The sequence below is a fragment of the Grammomys surdaster genome, unplaced genomic scaffold (assembly GCF_004785775.1).
Source record: "Grammomys surdaster isolate TR1022 unplaced genomic scaffold, NIH_TR_1.0 382, whole genome shotgun sequence".
Taxonomy (NCBI): Eukaryota; Metazoa; Chordata; class Mammalia; order Rodentia; family Muridae; genus Grammomys; species Grammomys surdaster.
In genome coordinates, this window is record NW_021604801.1 from 616,012 (window position 1) to 639,841 (window position 23,830).

Sequence of the window (23,830 nt, forward strand, 5' to 3'; positions counted from 1 at the left end):
CATCCTCTCGACCAAATAAGGACTTATTTACTCCAAAGCAGCAAGGCGCCATCTTTAGAGTGTGGCAGCAGCGCTCCACACTGTATGTCTATGCATGAGTTTCTCCGCATTGCAGAGCATTTCTGGAAAATCGTTAAATCAGAAGGAGTAAGGACACCTCACTCATCTTCCCCATCCTTCCAGTCATCTGATGGGCAGGTCTTTATCCCAGAGCTGCTCCAGCAGAGCTCTTGCTGCCGAGCGAGCAGGCTGCTTTGGCGTCCGTTTTCAGGGTCCCATTCCCTTTGTTCCATACCGTACCACGTAGCGTGTACCTTCTTGTTCCACAGCCTCATCACTGTGGCCTCTGCACTGGGCTTCAATGCGCCTTTCTCTCTGGGTCTCTGGTCACATTAGGATGGAGTCACACAATAGAGACTGTGTACACAGGGCCTGAAGGCCATTCTATGTATTCTAACTACCAGCCCCTGTGGGAGCTCTTGGAGTTCTGGGCATGGCTTTCCTTCCAGCTTCTTAGCCTTTCAATGTTGGAAGCTCTGATCCGTATCCCCATGTTACCGAAAGTCAAAAACAACCCACTCTTTCAAAGAGAGCAGGTGACTCAACCTGAGATATCCAGGTTAGTGACTGTTAAAACCAGTTTCATCTCCATGCAGGGCTCAGCACAAACCTCTAGCCCCAGGCCTCTGTAGTGGCACAGGCCTTGTTTGGTAATTGTTTTTCCCCCTGATGTTTAAAAATAACACTTTCCCCAAACTTGGTTAAATAAAATTAAATTGATGGTTTGGCCAATACATAGGACAAACTTGCCCAAGACCATAGAGATGTCTACAAAGTGCAGCTGTACAATTGACAGCTTGGAATGAGTCGAGATGTGGGTTTTCACAAATGTTTGCTGAACAGATTTTTGGGTAGAGAGCAGGTGTGGTGCCCCTGTCAGAGGCCTTTGTTCTCTCTGCTAAAGTGTTCGTTACTGATAGCTCAGGAGTGCCTAGGTTAGCAGACAGAGACAGTAAACCTCTGAGGTGACAATTACATCAGGAAAATAAAAGTTACTTTTACACTTTTCTATTGCTGAGAAGAAAACCCATGACTAAGGCAACTTGCAAAAGAAAGCACTGTCTGTCTTTGTGCCCAAGGCCTGACACACTAGAATCTCTAGAAATCCCTGTTGAGCCTCAGACCTGAATCCCAGTTCACAAGACTGGAGGTAGTAGAATGGGAACCAGTCAGCATCTCAGAGGTCACATAGTCACATCCCTCAGTGAACAGCTGTTTGCCAGAGCCCTGTCCACCCTCACTTCCCTCCCGTTAGAAGCAGATATGTGTGTGTGCGTGTGTGTGTGTTCGTGTGTGTATACATACATATATACATGTATACACATATGTACACACACACATAGATATACATACACATATATATATAATAAACATATATATTTATAAACTCCAATAAACTTATACATATATATATGTATATATCAGTTGTGTGCACAACCTTTGGTACCATTTAAAATTTATGACTCTCAGCTAAGAAAGGGCTTGATGGCAGGCGAGCACCTAAGAGGTCCTGAGCACTTCAACAGACAGCTGTCTCACTTCCCTTTTGTCCTATTTGTCTGTAGACACTGTATGGCTCTGGCCACCCATGGGACATCACTGTCCTGCAGTGGCTCTAGATGGTCTCAGGGCTCCTGCAAACCCCCCAGAGGGCAGTAAAGATACAGCATTAATTGGGAGCTTGCTTATAGTTTCAGCAGGTTATTATTCCATGGCAGGAAGCATGCGGTGGTAGGCAGGCATGGTACTGGAGCAGTAAGGAGAGCTCATATCTAATCTGAAGGTTGCAGAGACAGACAGACAGAGACCCTGGGTTTGGTGTAGGCTTTTGAAATCTCAGAGTCCACCCCCAGTGACACACCTTCTCCATGAATCCTAATTCTTCCCAAACTGTTCCACTAACTAGGGTCCAAGCATTCAAATATATGAGCCTATGGGGCTATTCTCAGTCAAACCACCATAGATACCTTATTAAAAACCCCTTCTCTTGGCAGCTCCAATAAACTTAAAGGCCTGATAGAGGCCTGGAACATGACCTTAGCACGACCAGAGCTCAGTACCAGCCCCAACATCCCACTTGAGTATGCCATGTGCCTTGAAAAATGTCCTCCATGTGCATGTGTATGTTACACATGTTTGTTGGACAAACCTCCCAACTGCCTTTAATTTATGTAACTGGGTTTACATAGAAAAAAAATGTAAAGCATCCAATCCAGTAAGATCTAAACCATAGTGTATCAAGTACACTATGATCTGGTTAAACAACCTTTTAAAATTATTATTGGTTATTTTGTTTATTTACATTTCAAATGTAATCCCCCTTCCCAGTTTACCCTCTTCAAACCCCCTATTCCATCCCCCATGCCCCCTGCTTCTATGAGGGTGCTCCCCCACCCACCCATTCCTGCTTCACCACCCTAGCATTCCCCTATGCTGGAGTATCGAGCCTCCACAGGACCAAGGGCCCCCCCTTCCCATTGACGCCCAACAAGGCCATCCTCTGCTACACATGCAGCTGGTGCCATGAGTTCCTCTGAGTACTCTTTGGTTGGTAGTCTAGTCTCTGGGAGCTCTGGGGGGTCTGGTTGGTTGATACTGTTGTTCTTCCTATGGGGTTTCAAACCCCTTCAGCTCCTTCAGTCCTTCCCCTAACTCTTCCATTGGAGTCCCTGTGCTCAGTCCAATGGTTGGCTGTGAGCGTCTGCATCTGTATTGGTCAGGCTCTGGCAGAGCCTCTCAGGAGACAGCTATACCAGGCTCCTGCCAGCCAGAGCTTCTTGGCATTAGTAATAGTGTCTGGGTTTGGGGTCTGCAGATGGATCCCTAGGTAGGGCAGTCTCTGGATGGCCTTTCCTTCAGTCTCTGCTCCACTCTTTGTCCCTACATTTCCTTTAGACAAGAACAATTCTGGGTTAATATTTTTGAGATGGGTGAGTGGCCCCGTCCCTCAACTGGGGGCCTGGTTAAACAGTCTTAACAAGGATTACCAGGGTATGTGTGAAGCCAGTGAATGTTGAAAGCAATAGAACTAGTTGAGTCACCATGGGAAAAACAAGCAGTAATGAATTGGCTGGATACAATTGAGCCAGGAAATGGAGCACCTATAAGCTAAGAGTGTCTTGTCACCCTCAGGACACCATGAGGGACAGTGTAGTCACCACCTGCTCAGCTGCCTGAGGTACATGTCTTCTGCCCCACTCCATCCCTGTTACCCTGCATCTGTTTTTATCACTAAAATGTTTTTTTTTTTAAGAGATGTGTCCCAGACTTGCCTACAACAAAATATCCTCCTGCCTTGAATATAAGTATCCACATTCTGAGATTTCCATTGGAACCAGCATTTAACAATATCCACTGGGTCAGAATGGACCTTATTTGAGATTTCTGTACTTCTGACTCAGCCAGCAAACTCCCAAGGGCAGGCCCTGGTGTATCCCTGCCCAGAATAGACCCACATGCTACCCAGTATTTCCCAAGGGCTTGATGATGTGGTTCTGTTTTTAGCAGTCCATTCTACTACCCTGTGGCATGACCTTCACTTTCCTAAAAAGATCTTAATTGCCTCCAAAAGATAGCTGATGGAATAAAATGAGTAAATGAGAAAAATCTAGATTTTAGAAAAACTGCATATTTGTGAGAAATAATATAAAGCCAACCCAGTGTTTATCTCAGCTTACAGAAATAGCTGCCACCAAGTTTCTTCAGTCACTGTTTCTCTGGCAGCAGACCTTTTAGTCTAAACAAGTCTAAACCAGCCTGGAACACACAGGACACGGCTGCTCAGGAGGCAAAAGTGGGCCTACTGTGTGTCTGAGGCCAGTGTTGACTTCACAGTGAGACCTAGTTGAAGTGGAGGGGAGGAATGGAAAAGGAAGGAAGGAAGAAAGGAAGGAAGGAAGGAAGGAAGGAAGGAAGGAAGGAAGGAAGGAAGGAAGGAAGGATGGATGGGAGAAAGACAGTAACAAAACTTAAGTGTCCAGCACAGGTTTTCTAATTACAGGGTCTGGGGAATCTCAGTAATCTTCAGAAGTGCCCAGTGCCATCTGGAACACCCTCGTGTCTCCACCATCATTTTCTGTCAGGATATCTCATGAGGTATAGTTTCCTGAGGTTTGATGCATGGCTTAATATCCCTTCAAGGCCAAAGACAGGTGTCTGCATAAGGGGACAGCTTCTCTTGCTCATATTGCTCTGCCATGTGTTAACCTGGCCTTTGAAAGTCTTTTTTTGTTTTTTACTTTTTATTGACTCTGTGAATTTTCCATCATGCACCCCAAGCCGCTCATGTCCCCATCCCTCCATATCCACCCTCTGCCCTTGCCCTCCCCCACAACTAAAATCAACAACAAAAATAAATTAAGTTAAAAATAAAAATGTAGTTGTGGAAGATGCGGTGTCACACAGTATAACCTCTTACTCAAACAACTTTTCTTGCAAATGTTCATTGCAATGGGTCATTTGTATAGTTCCAGGCCTCTGGCTCCTGCTACCTCGTCAACACTGGATCCTGCCCTGTGTCAGGGAGATCCTGCAGCTATGGATCTGCAAGACTGACCCCCTTCACGTGCTCCAGCACATCATAGGTGGGGTAGACGTGGGGTTGGGCCACCTCAGAGCCCTGGAGCTGGGCCTGGCTGTCCTGTACACACACCACTGGGGCCAGCTCTCCTGCTTGAGGCTCCTCCTGCTTCTCTTTGTATCTTTACTCTTCACCACATTCTTGTTCATCATAGTGGTGCCCTTCAGCACACCACCACGCTGCCCGGCTCTGCCTGCAATCTTTTAAGTGGCCAACCTTCCCCAGTGTTTCACTAGGCCCTTCTCTTCTGTTCTGCTCATTTCCTGTTGAACTCTCCTGTGCTAGTTAGTTTTAAGTTTCAGCTTGACTCCACCCAGAGTCTTAATGAAGATTTAATCTCAATCAGGTTAGCCTGTGGGTGTGTCTGTGTAGGATTGTCTTCATTGTTATGGATGTTACAGGGCCCTGCCCACTGTGGACTATACCATCCCCCTACCCCCATACTCCAATTCCCTTACCCCCACCGCCAGCAGGGGTTCCTAAGAGGAGAAAGCTAGCCTCGAGCAAGCACTGCCTCAGAGCCACCTCCTCAGCCAGCCATATTGTCAAGTGCATCAAGAACTGAGGGAGCCAAAAGTCAGACCAGCTATGACATGTTGTTTGGAACCCTAGAAACCCAGGAGCTGTGAGCCTTCTTCAGCTGCTTCTTTCCTCTCACTGGAAGACAGGCATGGTACCTGTGGGCCAGGCCAGCAAGGCTGGTCTCTGACAGCGCTGTTTCCCTTCCTAACTTGACTCAGCTATTTTCTGAGAGTGGTGAAAATGTTAAGGGAAAGAAGCAGAGCCATTTTGAGAAGACAAATCCAACTTACAAATCTCTTAAAGGTTCTGAATGTCATACTATCTAAAATTCACATCAGGGTCAGTGAGATGCCTCAGTGGGTAGAGGCTACCTCTAAAACCTTCCAAAGCAGGGTTCCATCCTTAGGACTCACATAGTAGAAGACTGACTCCTTTTTTTAAAAAAAAGATTCATTTATTTAATATATATGAGCATCTTGTCGCTGACACACCAGAAGAGGGCATCGGATCCCATTACAGATGGTTGTGAGCCACTATGTGGTTGCTGGGAATTGAACTCATGACCTCGGAAAAGCAGACAGTACTCTTACTGAGCCATCTCTCTAGCCCAAGACTGATTCCTTTAAGTTGTCTTTTACCTCCATTCAGGCACAATGGCATCCACACACACCCTTAATTAATTATAGTTAATATCCTTGGTGGGAAAATGAATCTGCCAGGACCTTTCTTATAGAGTGCTTTTGAGGACTTGGTGAGATGGCCTGCAGGTGACACACAGCAGCCAGGGCTCTGCCTGTGTTCAGTTTCCTGCAGGTGTTATCTGTGCTAGGCCTCAGGGCTAACCCTCTAGCTTACATGGGACACCATGTGCTTCAGCACCAAAGCACTTCCAGTCACTCGTATGGGGTGTGTATTTGAGAAACCCTTTTCCTTTCTGCCTAAGAGGTTCACAGTGCAAGGCAAGGACAGACAGTTTTTACTGGCCTTTGCATGGAACACTTCTGACATAAACCCCTAACCAGTGGTGTCTGTTACAGCAGCAGGCGTAACTGAGCTCCGGTGGTGGGAGGCAAAATATCATGTAGCTTTAACGTTCAGTGACCTCCCAAGGGTCACCTCCAGGGTCAGGGGAATGAAAGTACTCTCCAAGGTCACATGGTGACCTTGGTGTGAGAACCATGGGGGTAGGAGGGGATGGGGTGACACTTCAGGGACCCCCCTCTTCAAGCAGCTGCAGACTGGTCTTTTAGCCAAAGTTATAACGAACAAGGATATGGCAAAGAATGGGTATCTGTGGGAGCCACATCAAGTGATGGATATGAGAGGACAAGAACGGATGGACCAAAGGTCCTCTGCTCAGAAGCCCTTGAGAGAGGTTTAGAGAAAATGGTGGGGAAAGGGACCGCAGATGGAAGACCCAGCTGGGAGGAGCATCCAAGCAGGCCTTCGGGTGGCCAGGCCACAGCTTCCACATGCTCAAACAAATCCCCCAGTTGCCAGGAGCATAATCTTCTTCAGACACATGAGGGAACTGCGAGGTCTTGCTTCATCCGTGTGAGGCAGGTCAGAAGCTGCCAGGGACAGACGTGTCATTATTAATCGGATCATTCTTATTTCCTAGGCAAACTCGGAACCTGTTCTGGACCCACAGCAAATGCAAGCCTTTGATCAGCTCTGCCGGCTCTACCGAGGAAGTTCTAGGGTAATGTTTGTGTGACTGATGTATCCGATGCAGGATTTACTGTTGGGGAAAGGCAGTGTCCTGGAGCCCTGCGTCCAGCTCTAACTTAGGTAGTGCCTGTCATACCTGTCCTGGCCCCAACAGCACTCAGTTTGATGAAAGAGCAATAGAGAGGCATTTATTGCTTACCTCCCCCCAGGCTGCAAGGACACAGAAGGCCCATGTCTGGCCATGAGAGCAAGCCAGAAGTCTATTTCCTCTTTCAGAAGGCCATTGTGTATATCTGAGACTGCCAAACCTGCCCTATAGCCAGGCCCCCTCAACATCTGCATTAGTTGAATTTATTTGGGCCATGAAAGACCAGTGCTAAGCAACAGAGGCTTGAACAAGATGGAAGTATAAATGTAGAAAGCCAGGGCACCACCCTGAACCTCCAGGTCTCTTCCAACTTGAAGTGGACACCCACTTAGTTCAGCATTGGTGCTCCAGCTTTTCACACTGCTTCTGCATGCCAGCTAGCAAGCAGAGAAAAAGGAAGACAAGGATAGTGTACTCTTCAAGAACAACGCCTAGAATTTGTACATACTCCTTCCCTTGTCTGCACAGTTGCTTACCTCCCCGAGGCTCTGTGTCCACAGAGCAAGCCAGAAGCCTATTTCCTCCTCCAGGAGGCCGTTGTGTATATCTGAGACTGCCAAGCTTCAGATCTGTGACCACCTAGCTATTTGTAGTGTAGACTGGGAAATTGGGCATGGCTAGACTCTTCATCTTTAACGTGGTGGAAGAAGAGTACAGGCTCGGAGGCTACTAGCAGCCAGTACTGCACAGGCATCCATAGTAGACTACACTGTTCCCCTGGCTCTCAGCCTGCCCTTCCTTCCCTAGTGCCTGCCTCAAGATTGGATCATGTCCCACCCAGTCATCAAGAGCACAGGCCTGGCAGCATCCTGGGCTCAGCCCTCTTCCTGAGCAGGTCCAGGAAGCAGCATCCTTTCTGGACCCCTAGACATTTTCCCTCCAGACTGCCTGTGCTCTGGGTAAGAGTTCCTCGTTCCCACAGAGGTCATGCAAGTCTGACTACTGTGTTGCCTTCTTGTCCCTTACTTTCTGGATGGCCCATGCTGGCTCCCAGCCCCTTCAGGGAGGGAACAAGAACTTTTCAGCACCTCTACTTCAAGGCACACCCAGATGCCCCCAGCCCAGTGGTTTTCTGAGCTGTCCCTGGGCATGACAGCCCTACTCTCACTGAAACAGACACTGAGGGAAACCAGTACTTCCTCTTGAGCTGCTGGCCTGGACAGAGGTTCTGGAAATTTCCACAATGTCCCAAATGAGACCCTGCAGTTTAACTGAACTGAGTGGTATCACTCTGTCTCTTCCTGTTTGCCACCAAGTTCTGGCCAGGAACTAGAGTCAGAATCAACATCTACATCACATTCTGAGCCTTACTCAGAGTCTGTTTCCTAGTCAGTAAGTTACAGGAAGAAGTAAGACCTAAGAAGTAGGAGCCATGATTTGTGGTTGGTCTCTCTGCCTTAGTGTCAGAATGTAGACACCCCAAAATGTTCTGTTGGAAATCTTGGGCATAATCTCCTCACAGACCAGTCCAAGGCTGATTGGATTACAGAGGTAGGAAGTTCAAGCTGACATGTCCCTACCCTGCAGGGTACCCATGGAAGCCCTGGCCCTTTGTGTGACCCGGCCTTCCGCACATGCCACCTCACAGGCCAGAGCTCATGGTCAGAGTGTAAGCATGCACACCATGACAAACACCATGACCAAAAGCAACTGGGGGGGGGGGGGGAAGAGTTTATTACAGCCCACAAATTGCAGTCCTCCATCAGGAGAAGTCAGGGCAGGAGCTCAGGGTAGGAACTTGCAGGCAGGACCTGAAGCAGAAACTATAGAGGAGTGCTGCTCCTCTGCCTCCCTTCTATAGCCCAGGCCTACCTGCTTGTGGGTAACACCAGGTACAGTGGGCTAGACCCACCAGATCAATTACCAAAAGAGGAGATGCCCCCCAGACCTACCCACAGGCCAATCTGATGGAGGCAGTTCTTCAGTTGTGGTTCACCCATCCCAGGTGACCATTTGTCTCAGGAGGACAGCTGAGGCTGACTGTGACAGAGTGTGCATTAGACTGTGGCTGTGTTGCTGAGCCAGGACTGGGGGCTGGATTAGATCTGATAAATCGTTCCTTAGAGCTTAGAGGGCTTCACTGGCTCCCCAAGTATTGTAGCCACTGGTTCTGCTGTCGGCCAACCAGCAAATGAGCTCTGTACTGTTACTGCTCAAGTGACAGGAGACTCCTTGCCAGAGATTAGGACAGATAGAAGTCAGGGCAGGCAAGCAGGGCACAGGGCATGTCACCTTCAGAAGGCAAGACCACAGACAGCTTGGCTGAACAGGACTTGCCACATGGATCTGAGTTTGAATTCCACCTTATCATTGACAGCCAAGAGGCCCAGAGTGAGTCATTCCCCAGGAACTAGAAATGCCATTCTTGAAAAGCACCCAGCCTGTCTGGCCCTCAAAAGACCTGTGGCCTGCAGACATTCCAGGACTGACTTATGCCAGGAGACAGATGCACACAGTCCCCATGAGGCATTTGAAGGCTCACTTGCTACATCACCCTACAGAAGGCATTCATCACTGTCCCGTGAAGAATAGCAGCAGGGCACCGTGCTCTATCTCCAGGTCCCATCCACTGTTCCAGGACGCTTGCATCTTGGCCCTGAGTCTCCCCTCAAGTTAGAGTCTGGGTGTTGTTGCTTAGCAGGCCGGAGGTCTCTCAGCTCCTGGATATGCTCTCATTTCCTGATTGTTGAGGGCATCTGACACTAGGCTACCAGGCTCTGACTTACAGAAAGCCAGCTGGGTAAGAGGAGGCAACTTAGGTACACAGCCTGGCTCCTCAGTGGGCTGGCAGGAATGGCAGAACCAAACCATGGGCAGACAAAGGACATTGCTAAGGCCACTGGCGGATGTATACAGCTGCAGGTAGGAGGGCGAGTTTGGAGAGAGGTGGGAGCCATGAGTGCTGTTCTGGAGCGCAGACTGGATTGGTGGCCAGGTGGTCAGGCTGCCAAAGAGAGAGCCAGCAGTCATTCTGCACTGTACACTCCAAAGAAGCATATGGGAGTTGTGTGATGACAGAGGTCTGCCTACAGGGCGGCTGTGCACAGGGAGGCCAGCTGTGCCTGGGAGGCCCCACCCAGGCAGCCTCCTCTTGTGCCCAGGGACACACCCCTTCCACGAGACATGGCCTCAGGATCCAAACAGGTTTTTCACTCCTCTGACAAGGTAGCACTCTCATTCATGTGGTCAGAGGAACAGGACCCTCTCCACCTTTGTCCCCACAGGACTGTACCCTCACCCCCCACATGTGTCCTCTCCATCTTTGTCCCCCCAGGACTGTGGCCCCCCCCCCCCCCCCACATGTTTCCTTTTCCTTGCAGCTGGCTCTCCTTATGGAGCTCTCCCAGAACCGAGGTGGTGACAGCTATAGGCCGTTTGCTGGCTCCCAGAGCGGGCCTGCTTTCAACAGCATCTTCCAGAATGAGAACTTCCAGCTCCAGCTTGCACCTCCACCTGTGGCTGAAGACTGAGGCCTCCCTGGAAGAGCCCAGGCTGCAGGAAGCAGAAAGGACCCACTGGACAGGATCAACCTTTGCCACACTCCTGCCTGGAGGCCCAAGCCGGGCCCTGGAGCCCCCTACCACCCTTCCCTTCTCAGTGCACTCTCCCTGTTGCAGGTCAGACAGCAGACGGGCCGGTTTCATTCCGCTCAAAATATTACTGCCCAGCCCTTTAGAAAGTAACATTTACCCAACTACATTCAGTGTAACAAAGGGTTTGGGGAAGCACATCAACTGTGAACCGCAAAGGTTGGCCTGGGGAGAGCAGCACTCTGGGAAGCAGGCATGTCTGTTGATATGTTTATGTTAAAACCCATGTGAACAGAGACCTGCCCTTTGAAACAATAAATGTCTCAGTGTTTGAGTCCTGTATGCCTGCCAGTGTCCCGGTTGTCAGTCTGTCCAAGGACCCTAAGGCTGTTTAGACAAACAGCTCCATCACAGGCTCCATTTGGGCTTCAAGATTCAGGTGTTCCTGTGGCCGGGTTAGGGCAGTCAAGGAGAGTAGTGCCTGGGCCTGCTGGGTTCTGGACCTTTATGTCATTCTGTAGCAGACATGGTTATTCATTATACAGAGACTCAGATGGCTCATGCCGTTGGTTCAGTTCTCGTGGACAGCTGAGCAAACCCACGAGCAATCCGTGTGCAGAACAGACACCCAGAGCAGAGCCTGCTGCTGCTGTGGAGAAGTAGAACCTCTCAAGGAGTAGCACCTCCCAAGTGAGTCCAGAAGAAGGTGCGGGGTGGTACTTTCCACCTGAAGGAGAGCATGGAGACTCACTGATCAATCAAGGCTGAGAGAACCAACAGACACACAGAAGAAACAGAGTGTGCTTTCAAGAGTGTCCCCCCCCCACCCCCGGCTCATCTGGAGTGGCTCAGGTGTCCCCTGTGAGTGCCAGGCCCTGGTGTACTAGGGTTGTAGCAAGCCTGAGCTGAGGCCCCAGGCCCTGGCATCTGGGATCCCACCTGTCCCCTCTTCTAGCACTTAACCAGAGGTTCTACCAAGTGGTGTCTTGAGGTTCAGTTCAGTTTGGTATGGGGACAGACACTGGCTCTGCTGACATTGTGACGGAGCTTTCTAGGAGGTGAGAGGTGGGGAGCCAAGCTCAGAAGGTGGGACAGGCAGCCCCAGGGTCGACTCCTAGTTATCTGCCTCTGTTTTTTCTGTTTGTTTTCTTCAGTGCACATGCCTGGGTTGTTCTCTTGCATTGCAGAGCTCAGTGATTTGGGTAAGCTGGTGGACAGGAGACCTCCCAGGATCCATCTCTCTGTCCCTACCCCTCTATGCTGGAGTTCCAGGCACGTGCAGCCCCCAACCTCTTGTACAGGTTCTGGGGATGCAGACTCGGTCCTCTCACTTATATGGCAAGCCCCCTCACCCATAGAGACTCCTCCCTACCCACCCCATGACCATAGTTCTAGGTCCTGCTGCTGCCCCCTTAGCCCCTTAGGAGAGGGGAGAGATGTCCCAGAGACCCTTAAGCTACACTTTTGGGGGACCCCGGTCCTCTGCTTAAGTCATGCTACTCCTGGTCAGAAACATCAATGCCTGCTACAGCTCTCGCTGGGACAGATGAGGGCCCCTCTACAGAACTTTGTGACGGTCGTAAGGCTCCAGCATTGAATGCAGAGAGCCAGAGAAAGTGCTTCTGCAAATGCTCCAAAGAGACAAAGCATAAGGGACAGCACTAGGCTGCCAGCAGGAGCAGGGCTCTAGGCTCAGCCCCAAACTGCTTCCCTCTCAGCTCCCCCAAGCTGAGGCAAGCTGCTGGTTCCTCTGAAAAGCTCCGACACACAGCAAAGTTCTCAAGATGTCTGGGAAAATGTTTTATAAAGGTGTGGCCCAATATGGCTGCCAGGAGGCAGGGAGAGACTATGTGAGAGAAATACCAGCTCATCCACGGTGAATGCTTTAGCAGATAAATAATTCAGAACTTTGGGGATCCTTTTAGAACAGTGTTTCCACCCAGCTTCGTCTGCAGAAACTGTTTCCCAAAGCTGCAGCTGCACCCAGAGCACAAGAAAGGCCTCCTGCTATGTGGCCTTCTTGGTAGGTCAGGAGCACTCCAGGGAAGGCCAGAGCACAACTGAGCTCCAGGGGCTGCCCCAGCATGGAAGTGCATGTCCCCTCCTTCTCGGGACACTCAGGTCCCTCTTTTTGCTCCAGGCTTCTCTGTGAAGCCCTTCTCAGCCCCTTATTACCCCACCCCAGGAAAACAGCATTTGGTTCTCACCTTGTCAGTGCTCCAGGGAACACTCCCCATGGTACTGTTCATAGTGCTCATTAATCCGCCTACTTCTGCTCAGGGCAGGAGGGTGTGCTCTTTGTTCTGTTGGCACAGTCGGTAGGTTACGAGTGCCACACATGTGCCAGGCTCAGCTTCAAGCAGGAAGTGTCACTACTGTTTCCTAAAGTCACCATTTTTTTTCCTCAGGTGTGGGCAGAAATGTTCACAAACTCTGTGTATCACATGAACAAGCACATAGAGGCAACCTGCAAGGCAGATTCTCAACCCCTAGGTCAAAGAATAACCTGACTCCTAATTGCACAGATATTTGCATATCAGTGAGAATTATAAGCAAGTCCTCCCCACGTGTGTGTGTGTGTGTGTGTGTGTGTGTGTGTGTGTCCATGTCATACTCTCTCACTCCTGAACAGCATTCCACTGTGACTAGACTAACTCATTCCAATTCCAATGTGAGCGAGCATCCCAGGAAATAACGACTGGCCTATTGCCATTCTTGAGTCTGACTTTTGTGAGCATATGTGTATCTCTGCTAGTTATGAGCTCAAGAATGATTTTTTTGCAGTGCCGAGGGGCAGGTTGAGGTGCTTAGTGACTTTCTGAATGCCTACATGAAATTACAGCTTCAGAACTGGGCAGATGGAAAGAGTTCACATACCACCTACCCCAGACTTCTCTCCTGAACTTACCTCTAAGAGCAAGGCTCTGTCACTGGTCTCCTGTCCCCATCATAGCCAGAGACTAGTTGGGTTCGGATGCTGGCGGGGTCCACCATAAAGCTGCCGGCTGGGACTGCGTGCAGCCAGGAGTGGAGAGGTGGGGTAAGCAGTAGCTTCCCACTACAGCACTTCTGTAACTGAGAAGCCAGGCACACAGCATTCTCAGCATCTGCTTCCTTAGAACAAGAGAGTTGTGACTTAATTCTAAGAGACTTGAAATGCTACATCTCAGCCCTCAAATGGGCTGGGGACCTTGTAGCCTGCCTAATCTGGTCCCTCCGTCTAGAAGAATGCGTGAGCCCAGCATTTAATACTCCGGTGTCTATTTCAGCCTCACCACATTGGCAGTGTCCAGCCAACTCCCTACTGACAGCCATATTTGCCACTGCTGACCCTCTAGGGCTGAAACAGACTGTGGCCCACATAGATGATGATGGAAAACAGGACAGATCAGGCATTCATGACCTTTGGATACGTTGGTTAAAGGGAGACTTGTGGACTAGAATCAACCCCTCTTAGACTCCCAGCAATCTGAAGGAATCATAGTAAAGTCTAGTTGGACCCAGCCGACCTCTCCTGACCTTGCAGTGATTTGTCCACCAATACCCAGTGCTGGCTGCAAGTTCACCCGGAGTCCGGAGTTCGTTGAGCAACTGAGATCATTGGTGTCTTCTCCATCTACTCCTGCAGCGTCTAAGTTATGCTGGGGTCTCTCATTATTCTAGATTCAGATATAATTGATCTCTGGGCTGAGAGAGATTGGCGTTTCACACCAGGTAACAGGCTAGATGCCACCGGGCACAGACATCCCACAAAGCCCAAGCTTTCTAATCCTTCATCTCCAGAGATCTCCCCGGCCCACAAGCTCCCAGCCATGGTTGGAGCCCCTGGGAAAGCTCATTCTTCAGCAGATGCTCATTAGCTCCAGGCTTTCAGCAATGCCCTAGACTCTCAACAGATACACAGTCATGTGTCCATTGGCGGGGCCCCCCCCCCCCCCACTTTCCACCACAGACCCTGTGAAGTGAGGTACCACCTGTACTCATTGGCTAGGAGTTCCATTTTCAAACTAAATGGTTTTTTTAGCCAGTGGAAATACAGGTTCATTTTAGAAAACTCCAAAAAGTAACAAAACCACCTGCATAACTCAGCATCCTTCCCAGATCTCAAAAGTACTTCCATTGTGTCTCCGAGGTTCCTAAGGACCTCCACCTGACCATCTCTCCTGAAACTGCCAAGAGACGGTCCCATCTTACCCTCTTCTTTCAGTACTGAGCCGCACAATGACAGTTAAAGGCATTGGCAGTCCCCAGGCTGTAATGAGGACAAGATGCCAGCCTGGCTTACTGCAGAACGGTTGTAGGCAGTTAGCACTTGTAAGGCTACGAACAATAGGATGCCTTCCAGAATGTGGCAGTACAATCCTGCAGAGTTAAATTACTGAGCTGTCCATGCAGATGAGATAGATTCACTGTCCTCGGGAATTCCCCAGGAGAACAAGCTGCTGCTCTTGAAAGCAGAGCCAGCCTAGAGTACAGGCCAAGGCGTGACTGAAGTGGAAAAGCCATGGGCCAATCTGAATGTGGAGCTGGCCGGAAACACTACATGTGAGCACACACACACTAGCAGGTAATCGGGTACACAGATAGGGGAGGCTAGACCACAGCCTTGTTCCAGCACTTATGTGGCACTGTGTGGCAAGCTGCCAGGCTCAGGCAGTGTTCACTAGGTTGTATATAGTTATGGAGTAATGCAATCAAAGGGCCATGAGTGTGGACTCCTGGGCCAGTGTTCTGGGTTCAAATCTGGACCTGACTAGTGAACGGTGCTGCTGTAGCACTTTCTCAGATGCCCTTGTTTGCACATGGGATGCTAGAAAGACCACACTGGAAATGGTAAGGCAGCATCAGAAGCTTGGTGAAGGCATTACTGTTGGTATATTCAACAGCAGTCCCTGGGAGAGGCTGTCCCATGGACCCAAGCCCAGAAGCTGACATGCTGAATCAAACTAGCTTCTGGGGGCTGGAGAGCAGCTCCAGTTCCTCTTTCAGAGGACCCAGGTTCAATTCCCAGCACCTACATGGCAGCTCACCTAGGGTTTGCCTTAGACCTGAGACAATTCCTCTTCTTCTTCCTCCTCCTCTTCTTCCTCCTCCTCCTTCTCTTCTTCCTCCTCTTCTTCTTCTTTCTCCTCTTCCTCCTCTTCCTTCTCCTCCCCCTCCTCCTCCTCCTCTGTAACTCTAGTTTCAAGAGATCCAATACCCTCACACAGACATCTATGCAGGCAGATAAAATAAAAGCACAAAATAAAAATAAATAAACATTTTTTAAAAATAGAATTTCAGGACTTGCCATACCCTGGGCTTTAGGGATCAGGTGACCCTGAGCCACATGAGGTAGTAGCCTCCTTCACTGTTCAACCTGTAGCTGCACCTGTCTTACACAGTGCTCATGAACTGGATAGGGGGCCTAAATTGGTGCAAAAAAATGTTATTTATGGGGTTATAGTTTTTTTTTTTTACTTCATATAAACCTGATGGGAGCCAACACAAAGTTTTACACAGAGTTCCGGGAATAAGCGGCGAGAAGCACACGGAGATCTGGAAAGTCTGAATCAGTGAGGAGTATGAACTGCTTAGTGCCTAACACACAGTAAACACGTGACACAGAAACTCCAACAGCAGCCTCGTTCTAGTACAAAAGGAAACCACGTTTATTGTACAGCAATATCTCCTAAAGTTCAGCTGTCTGGGGAAAACAATGGAATTTTAGGAAATTACAGAAGGGCCAACATTGTGCTTAAACTTCAAAACAGATTCAAAAGAGCCCGCACAGCAGGTGACAAGCAAGGTACAGACAGCCTAACACAAGTAAACACAGTGTCCTGGAGGCGCCATCCAAACCTCAGACAGGCTTCCCACTGCCCTCAGCAGCAACAGCTCCTCCCTGGACCGCACCCGCCCTTCCAGTACACCCGTGTTCAGGCACCATAGTCACGACAAGGTGAGATTTAGAAACAAATTCATTTTGAGAAATGCCCTTAAGTTTATACTGAGGTTTATACTTTGAGTTTATACTGATGGCATTCTGGGCTGTGTGGTACAGAAGGAGCACAGAAACACACTCCCCACAAAGCCCAGGGTACCCAGCCTGCACCTACTGCTCTACTTCACAGCACCGCTGGACAAACGGGAAGGAGAGAGACCAGTTAGAATACTTTCCTCAAGTAAAAAGCCAAAACCATGACAATAAAGTTTTGCAAATAGGATTCGGGAACAATCAAGAGCAGATGACATAAATAGTATCTTACTTAAATGTGTGCTTTTTTTCCTTACATGGCAGTATCTACACGACCATGCATATATGGATATTTTGACTTTCTAAAGTGTCTGGTTGCAATCAAATTCACATAAGAATAATTTGTTCTGATCAACCCTAGAAGACCGAGTTATTTCAATTAGGCAAGCAGGTGAGGTTAAGAAGTAAAAGAGACAGTCAGATCCTAGATCAGATCCTAAAGACTTGTCAGAAAATAGCTGTGTGGTTGTTCTGGACTTGGTGGCTCAGTGTTGCATTGTTATTTTGTTATTGTACTGTGTCGTGTTGCATTGTGGCCTGTTGGGACACTGGATCTGTACTGTATTACACTGTGTTGTGCTGAGTTGTGTTTGGACACTGTAGCTAAGGTTTTAGTCTCTTCTGTACTGTGTCACCTTGAGGCATGAGTCTTTTCTTCTAGGAAAACAACTTTTTCTTCAGGGTTGTCCTCAAAATTCTCATATTATTCTTTAAATGTTAAAGGCAAAAACCACCTAGGTTTTAAAGTAAAGCCTTTTTTTTTTTAAATATATCAAATAGTTATCCCCAAAAGGACTTTAGTTGCTTTGTCATTTCTCAAAAAAAGTTATGGGCACACTTGAAACTTAAAATCTTGGTTATGTAAGAAAAGTATACTCCACATTTAGTGGGATTACCCTGGTACCCAACAACCTTTCAAAAGTGGTAACAGTGCCAGAATCCCACAGAAACCCATCCACATGGTCCAAGGCTTGCCCCAGGCAAGCCTCCTGTAAGGTCTAGATTTCAAGCTTTCAACTCTCGCTGTACAAGTGTTAGTCAAAAGCCTATTTAACACGACTGTGCTTACCATCTATAGTGCATTTTGTGTCTAAGTATTTCTAAAGTGCCTATGAATACACATATACAAATCAGCACTATAATATCAGGATTATAGAGAAATTCTTTCATAGAACAAAGAACAGAATAGGCCTAGAATTGCAGTTAAGCTATACATTTTTTATAGTCTTTTCGGCTGATTTCAGAATGCAAGCATAGAGAAATAATTCTGGCTTAATCATATTTCAGACAGTTACTGGTATGAACACTGTTAGGAGAAGAAAACCAAAAACCTCTCAGCTGTGCTTATTTAGAAAATGCTGTTTTGAGATCCAAGAATGCAAGGGAATGTGTCCAATTTTATAAAACGGCAAGTGCATCTTAGTGAGGGTAATTATAAAGAGATTGTGCAAATAATTAATGTGATCATCAATTGTTATTAAATCCAAAAAATTCCATCACAGTGATGGCAAATTTGAGTGGCAGTTTCAGAGGTTTAGAAAACAGGACCCTGGACAAAAGTCACAGATATTACTGATAAAGGGACCAAGCCCAATACATAGCCAACCTTCAGAACTTTGGCTATGACCACGTGTTTTCATGGCTTTGGAGCCCAGGTTCTAGACCCCAGTTAGTTTAGTATTCGGGCAGTGGCCTGTAGCAAAAAAGTAGATAGGAAAGGTACAGGAGTAAGCCCTGCTGTGTGTCTGCTTCTCTACCTCGGGGGCTGAGGAGCTCACCCACAGCACATTTGAGGATGGTGCCACTGCTGCCATCGCAGCCCAAGTGCAGGATGAGGATATGTGGTTCATGTGTTTCATTTCCATGCCAGTGTGGCACCACGATCCTCAGGCAGGGCCCACCAGATGTCACCAGACTGTCCCAGGCCAGGAGAATGACCCAGCAGCCAATATATGGCAGCTCCAACCTGCCCTCCCTGTACCTGCTAGTCCTTGGTATGAGACCTTGAATTTAAGTATGTAGGGGGTTTTGCTATATCCTTATCTCACACATGGCATTTTAACTAATGCATTCCAGAGGAAGGCACATATTCTGCCTCTGAACACTGGGTGTTTGGGGCTCATCAGCCTAGAGAAGGTTCTAGTAGCAATCACTTGGACTCCATATCCAACTGGGGAGCAGATACTTCCTAGAGTACATAGTGAAGAACCCCAAATGAGGAGGCCTAGAGAGCACAGTCTCCTTGCCTGCAGTACACACTAATGACACAGGGATGTACAGAGATGCTGACCACACAGCAAGGCTATGGTGCCTGCTCACACAGCCAGGATCTGAGGTGGTTCTCCCTGCAGCCCTGTGACTCTTGTTTTATGACAGTGTATGTTAAAAGGTCCCAGATTTATACTATGTCTCACAGATAGATTTGGGGAAATGGCAGATAATAAGATCACATGAGCATACCCAGTTGATAGCAAATTAGGAACAGAGTTTTGAAGAAAGCTACATAAGAAGGAATTGCTCACTATTTTGTCTGTGAGAGAGAATGCATACAATGTGTGTGGACTCCAGGGTAGTAAAGTGAAGAAGTGTTACAGAAAACATCTTCCTGACTCAGCAGTGAGCTATCTCAACTGTTTTTGCATTTGCATAAAATCCATGCATCATACAAATTCTAGTCCATTTCTCATCTAAGCCATTCTAATGCTTCATACGACCAAGCGAAGCAGAATAGATCAAACCTATTAGATTCATTCCTAATCCCTAAAGGACTTCTGTCTCTTAGCATTTTCATGCTAACTAAAACTATTGTGTACTTTTTTAAGATGTCAGATGTGTTATCTCCTAAATATAATACCTACAAAACCTAAATGCTTCTCCCTGAACCGAAAAACAATCAAGAAGGGCAGTGGACGCTGTAGAACCCACCTGGGGCCAGCTCAGACACTGTAGCAATGCTCTGAGCCAGCCCAGGCCGAGTCCACCACTCCTTCCCGATTCCAACATCCTCCGGGCACAGCAAGCTGCTTGACTTGTGTTCTGTACTACAATGTGGCCCCTTCGAGGTGAGAACTGGACTCCTGAATCTCTGGTGGACTGGACACAAACTAGAGAGACCCTTTCAGTCACAGAGGCTGCGACACGGCCATCACCAGGAGTCCTCGAAGGACCTTCTAGAAGTAACAGAGGCTACTCTTGTCCTGAGCCAATGTGGGTGACAAACAGAAAAGGAAGGGAGGGAACACTGGCTGCAACACTGTTTCCAGAACTGAGCTGCTCCCCAACCCCGAAACCAACTGGACAGAGGTGTCACATGACACGCCAAAGGGAAGCAGAGCGGAGCAAGAGCCTTCACCACGAAGGACAGGCTACTGGTAAACTATGGTTACTTCCACTCTGGGTAGCTTCTCCATGTGACCTATGAGTCGCTGTGGTCACCACCGCTCTCAAAGTTCTCAGTGAAGTTAAGGCTGGGTCACAACTCATGACACCAGATGCTACATAGAAAGCAAGATACAAAAGGAAACAATGTCATTACAAGGTAATATAAGGGGAACACTAAGCAGATCACTGGACTGCTACGGTTAGTAATGTGGCTTGGAAAATGCCAAGAGTATTGGAAAAGGACTCGTCAAATCAAATAACAGAAGAAGCTCAGGGTGGACCCCGGCCGCAGTTCCCAGCTGCCTACACAGTGGTCTCCATCGTTTCGATCACTTCCAGATCGGACTGCGATGGGGAGAGCAGGGTGCACTCATCGGGTTCCCAGCTGCTCTCAGGGCTATAATCTTCCTCAGAACTCAGCTCCGCCCCTTCTTCTGTGTCCTCATCACAGGATTCCACATAGTGAGCCCCAATTGCGTTGATCCCCGAGTCCTCAGAACCGGAAGGGGAGGAGCAGTGATCCAGTTTCGGAGTGTCACTCTCTTTAGAAATTAAGGCATCGTGTGCAGAGACCTCCTCAGGGCTCATCTTCTGGGAATGGGGCGCCTGCTGCTTCTGCACATAGCACATCTTCCCGTTAATACATTTAACCTGATAGTTGTCGATGAAGAGATCGGAAATCATACAGTACCTTGGCGAGTCAGGGGGAAGCGGAGGCTGGAAGACAGACGCAAATTTCAGAAAGTGTTCAGTGAGCGAGACGGAGATTTGCATGGTGTTGGTCGGCTCTCGCGGCCTTGCAGGGATCTCTGTGCTTGGGAGCTGCTCCACGGGGGTCATAGGCTGATACACATATTTGCCTGCGGGACACATAAGACACAGCTGAAACCTAGGCCCACTATGCAAACTGTATTAGCATAGCTGAGACAGTCTGGCTCCACAGAGCACGTTCTCTAATTATTTTGGTGACAACCAGATCGAACCAGTAACATCATCATCACACTGACACTGTCACATCCACATCACTGGCACTTCAGATCCTGTGTGTCACCCAAAATACATTCTGAAATTTAACTTAAGTGATACTCACAAAGAATGCCTACCCAGCATGTGTTTGGCCTTGGATTCAAACACCAATGTAAAAAAAAAATGCCACTGTTCTGTGGGTCTGGAGTGGGCAGATGATTCTGGGGCCCTCATCTTAAACAAGTCACCCGTCACTGGACACAGTGCCCAGAAACAATATGGCAAACACAAGCTGAAAAGAAACCAATATACTATAGGCCTGCAACTTCATTTTTTAATTCTAATAATAGGTTAAAACATATTAAAATATTTAAAAGCCAGAAGTACTTTACTGTATTACTAAAATATATGGGAGACCTTCCCTTTCTAGGTTTTTGTGTTTTGGCTTTGTTTTCACTTGCAGTATTCGAGATGGAACCCAGAGGTGAGCATGTGAGCTGCCACTGAGCCATACCTGAGGCCCTAGGTGGTGTGTTTTAGTCAGTATGCACACGTGTATGTAGCAGCCTACTAGACTGTCCTGACCACAGCACAGCTAGCTAAGGCTGAATCTTTCTAAAGCCCCAAGTGAATCAATTGTTGTCTCTCAGACATCAATGCCATGGTCACTTCAGACCGGAAACCCGGCAGGTGCACACACAGGGTAGCCCAGGCCTCTCTCATCTCTATCTCTTCTCTCGGCCCTCAGATGCTTCTCAGAGTAAGAAATGCAATGGAGCCTTGAAATGTTCCTTTCCACGTTCCCTTTAATTCTTTCCTACATCTAGAAGGTCTTTTAAGTGCCAATTGCTAAGGAAATAGATCAAAACTATGCAGTTTGTAAGTCTAAAATAATAATAGTAATAATAATATTACTATTATTGTTACTATTATTAGAGACAGGGTCTTACAATGTAGCCCCAACCAGCCTGGAACTTGCTATGTAGACCCACCCACATCTACCTCCTGAGTACTAGGATTAAAACTACTGCTACCACACACAGATGTAAGTCTAAAATTATCTCATAATACAAAGCTAAATGGGGTCCAGGAAGATGTCTCATAATAAAAGAATTTGCAATGCAACCCTCGTGACCTAAGTTCAGATTCCCAGAACCCACGTAAAAGTCAGATGTGTGGCCTGTGTGTAATCCACAAACTACAGGGAAAAGCAAAAGAGGAGATGCTCCCAGGAGCTTAAGGCCAGCTAACCTGTTACAGAACAGCAATAAACAACGGAAGACTCTCCCTCAAATAAATTGGTGATAGACATTTGAGGTTATCCTCTGACACATGGATGGATGATGTCACACATTATCTATCTATCTATCTATCTATCTATCTATCTATCTATCATCCATCTATCATCCATCATCTTCTATCAATCATCCCTCTATCAACATCTATCAATCATTCATCTATCTATCTATCTCCCATCTATCATCCATCTATCACCCACCTATTGATCATCCATCTATCTGTCATCCAACTACCATCTACCTATCATATATATTTTAATTGCAAAGGAAGAGGGAAGCCTTGCAAACTCCAGAGCCAGGAGCCGCTGCTGAGGGTCCTCTGTGTCCTTCCTGTTGGATGAGTGGGTTTAGTCAGGCTGGGTTCTATCCTTCACACACATTGTAGCTGCTTTTAAACCTTAGTACCTCTGGGATTTTACACCAGATCATCCTTTCCTGGGGCTATCCGGGAATACCAGGGTTAGCCTAGCCTCTTGCTATGAATTTGACAACAGAACAGCTCCTCTCTAGACAATAAAAAAATAATCCAGATATTGCTCAATATCCCAAGGGAGTCCTCTCCTAGGAGAAGATCAAGGATTTAGGATATCCTTGTGAACATCTCACTGCAGAGGAATCACTCATGTTTTATTTCTTGGTCAAGCTGAAAATCCTAGAATCAAATTACCTTTGTTAGGAAGACTATCTTAGGGTTTTGTTTTATTTTGTTTTGTTTTAATGTTAAGACATGGAAGAATGGCGACTCCATGCAGGACCATGTGCGGTGTGCTATGCCACAGACCACACTGTTAGCCAGCTATCAGCACCAGGCCAGCTTAGTTTCAGCTTTACCCTGGAGTTCCACAGAGAAAAAGCATATTCAGAAAGCCTGAACAGATATGAATCATGTGAAGCCCATGGGCCAATAGAAAACAACTTAGAGAGGGCGGCTCTCTGAGTGTGACAGGGGAAAAAGTTAGAACTCGATTACACCTGCCTGGGAACTCCATTTTAAACAGACCAGGTACCTCTGTTGCTCTGCATCTACAAAAGATGGTAAACAAGAGTTGGGCGTGGTGGTTTAATCCCAGCACTGGGGAGGAAGAAGAAGGAGGTCTCTGAGTTTGAGGTCAGCTGGTTTACATAATGAGTTCCAGGCCAGCCAGAGCTACAGAGTAAGACCTTGTTTTGGAAGGAAGAGAGGAAGGGAGGGAGGGAGGGAGGGAGGGAGGGAGGGAGGGAGGGAGGGAGGGAGGGAGGGAGGGAGGGAAGAAGGTAAAAGAAAAGAAAAAGTCATGCCAAAAAGAATTCAGGTCAGATCTACCAATTGGCCTGCACGGGATCCCAGTCTCCAAGTATTGGGGATATAGAAGAAGCTGGACTTGATGTCTTGATTCAAGATGGTTTCCTGTCTAGAAGGAAATGGGCAAATGGGAGTCCAGTTGTTTCTTTCCACCAAGCTCTTGAGCTTGGGAAGCTGTGAATAGCAGATTCTCAACAAGCTTGCTGCAGGGTGCTGACTGAGTTCACCCACCCCAAGTGACACTGGTTTAGTTACCATTTGGCACCACTGTAAGAGGACCTTGGCAGTTGATCGCTATCTTCCAGAACCATCCCCAGATAGAATGCCTCTGCTTAGTTCAAAGATGAGGGAAGAGGTGAAGCCAAGCTTCAGGGCTG

The 23,830-nt window shown here is 47.8% G+C and overlaps 2 protein-coding genes across 8 annotated transcripts in view; one reads left to right on the plus strand and one right to left on the minus strand.

The window, feature by feature from the left end:
- Positions 1-10,852, plus strand: part of Vps8 (VPS8 subunit of CORVET complex) — a 223,185-nt gene extending 212,333 nt beyond the window's left edge. For all 7 annotated transcript variants that reach the window (XM_028781270.1, XM_028781266.1, XM_028781267.1 and 4 more), the window contains 2 exons: positions 6,783-6,863; positions 10,301-10,852. In XM_028781270.1, the coding sequence (XP_028637103.1) occupies positions 6,783-6,863; positions 10,301-10,450 (231 nt within the window). In that variant the 3' untranslated portion in view covers positions 10,451-10,852. The remainder of the gene's footprint in view (positions 1-6,782; positions 6,864-10,300) is intronic.
- A 5,285-nt stretch (positions 10,853-16,137) lies between these two features.
- The window catches only part of CUNH3orf70 (chromosome unknown C3orf70 homolog), a 47,189-nt gene continuing 39,496 nt past the window's right edge, over positions 16,138-23,830 (minus strand). Inside the window, exon 2 of the mRNA XM_028781273.1 lies at positions 16,138-20,767. Coding sequence (XP_028637106.1) covers positions 20,211-20,767 — 557 coding nt within the window. The 3' untranslated portion in view covers positions 16,138-20,210. The remainder of the gene's footprint in view (positions 20,768-23,830) is intronic.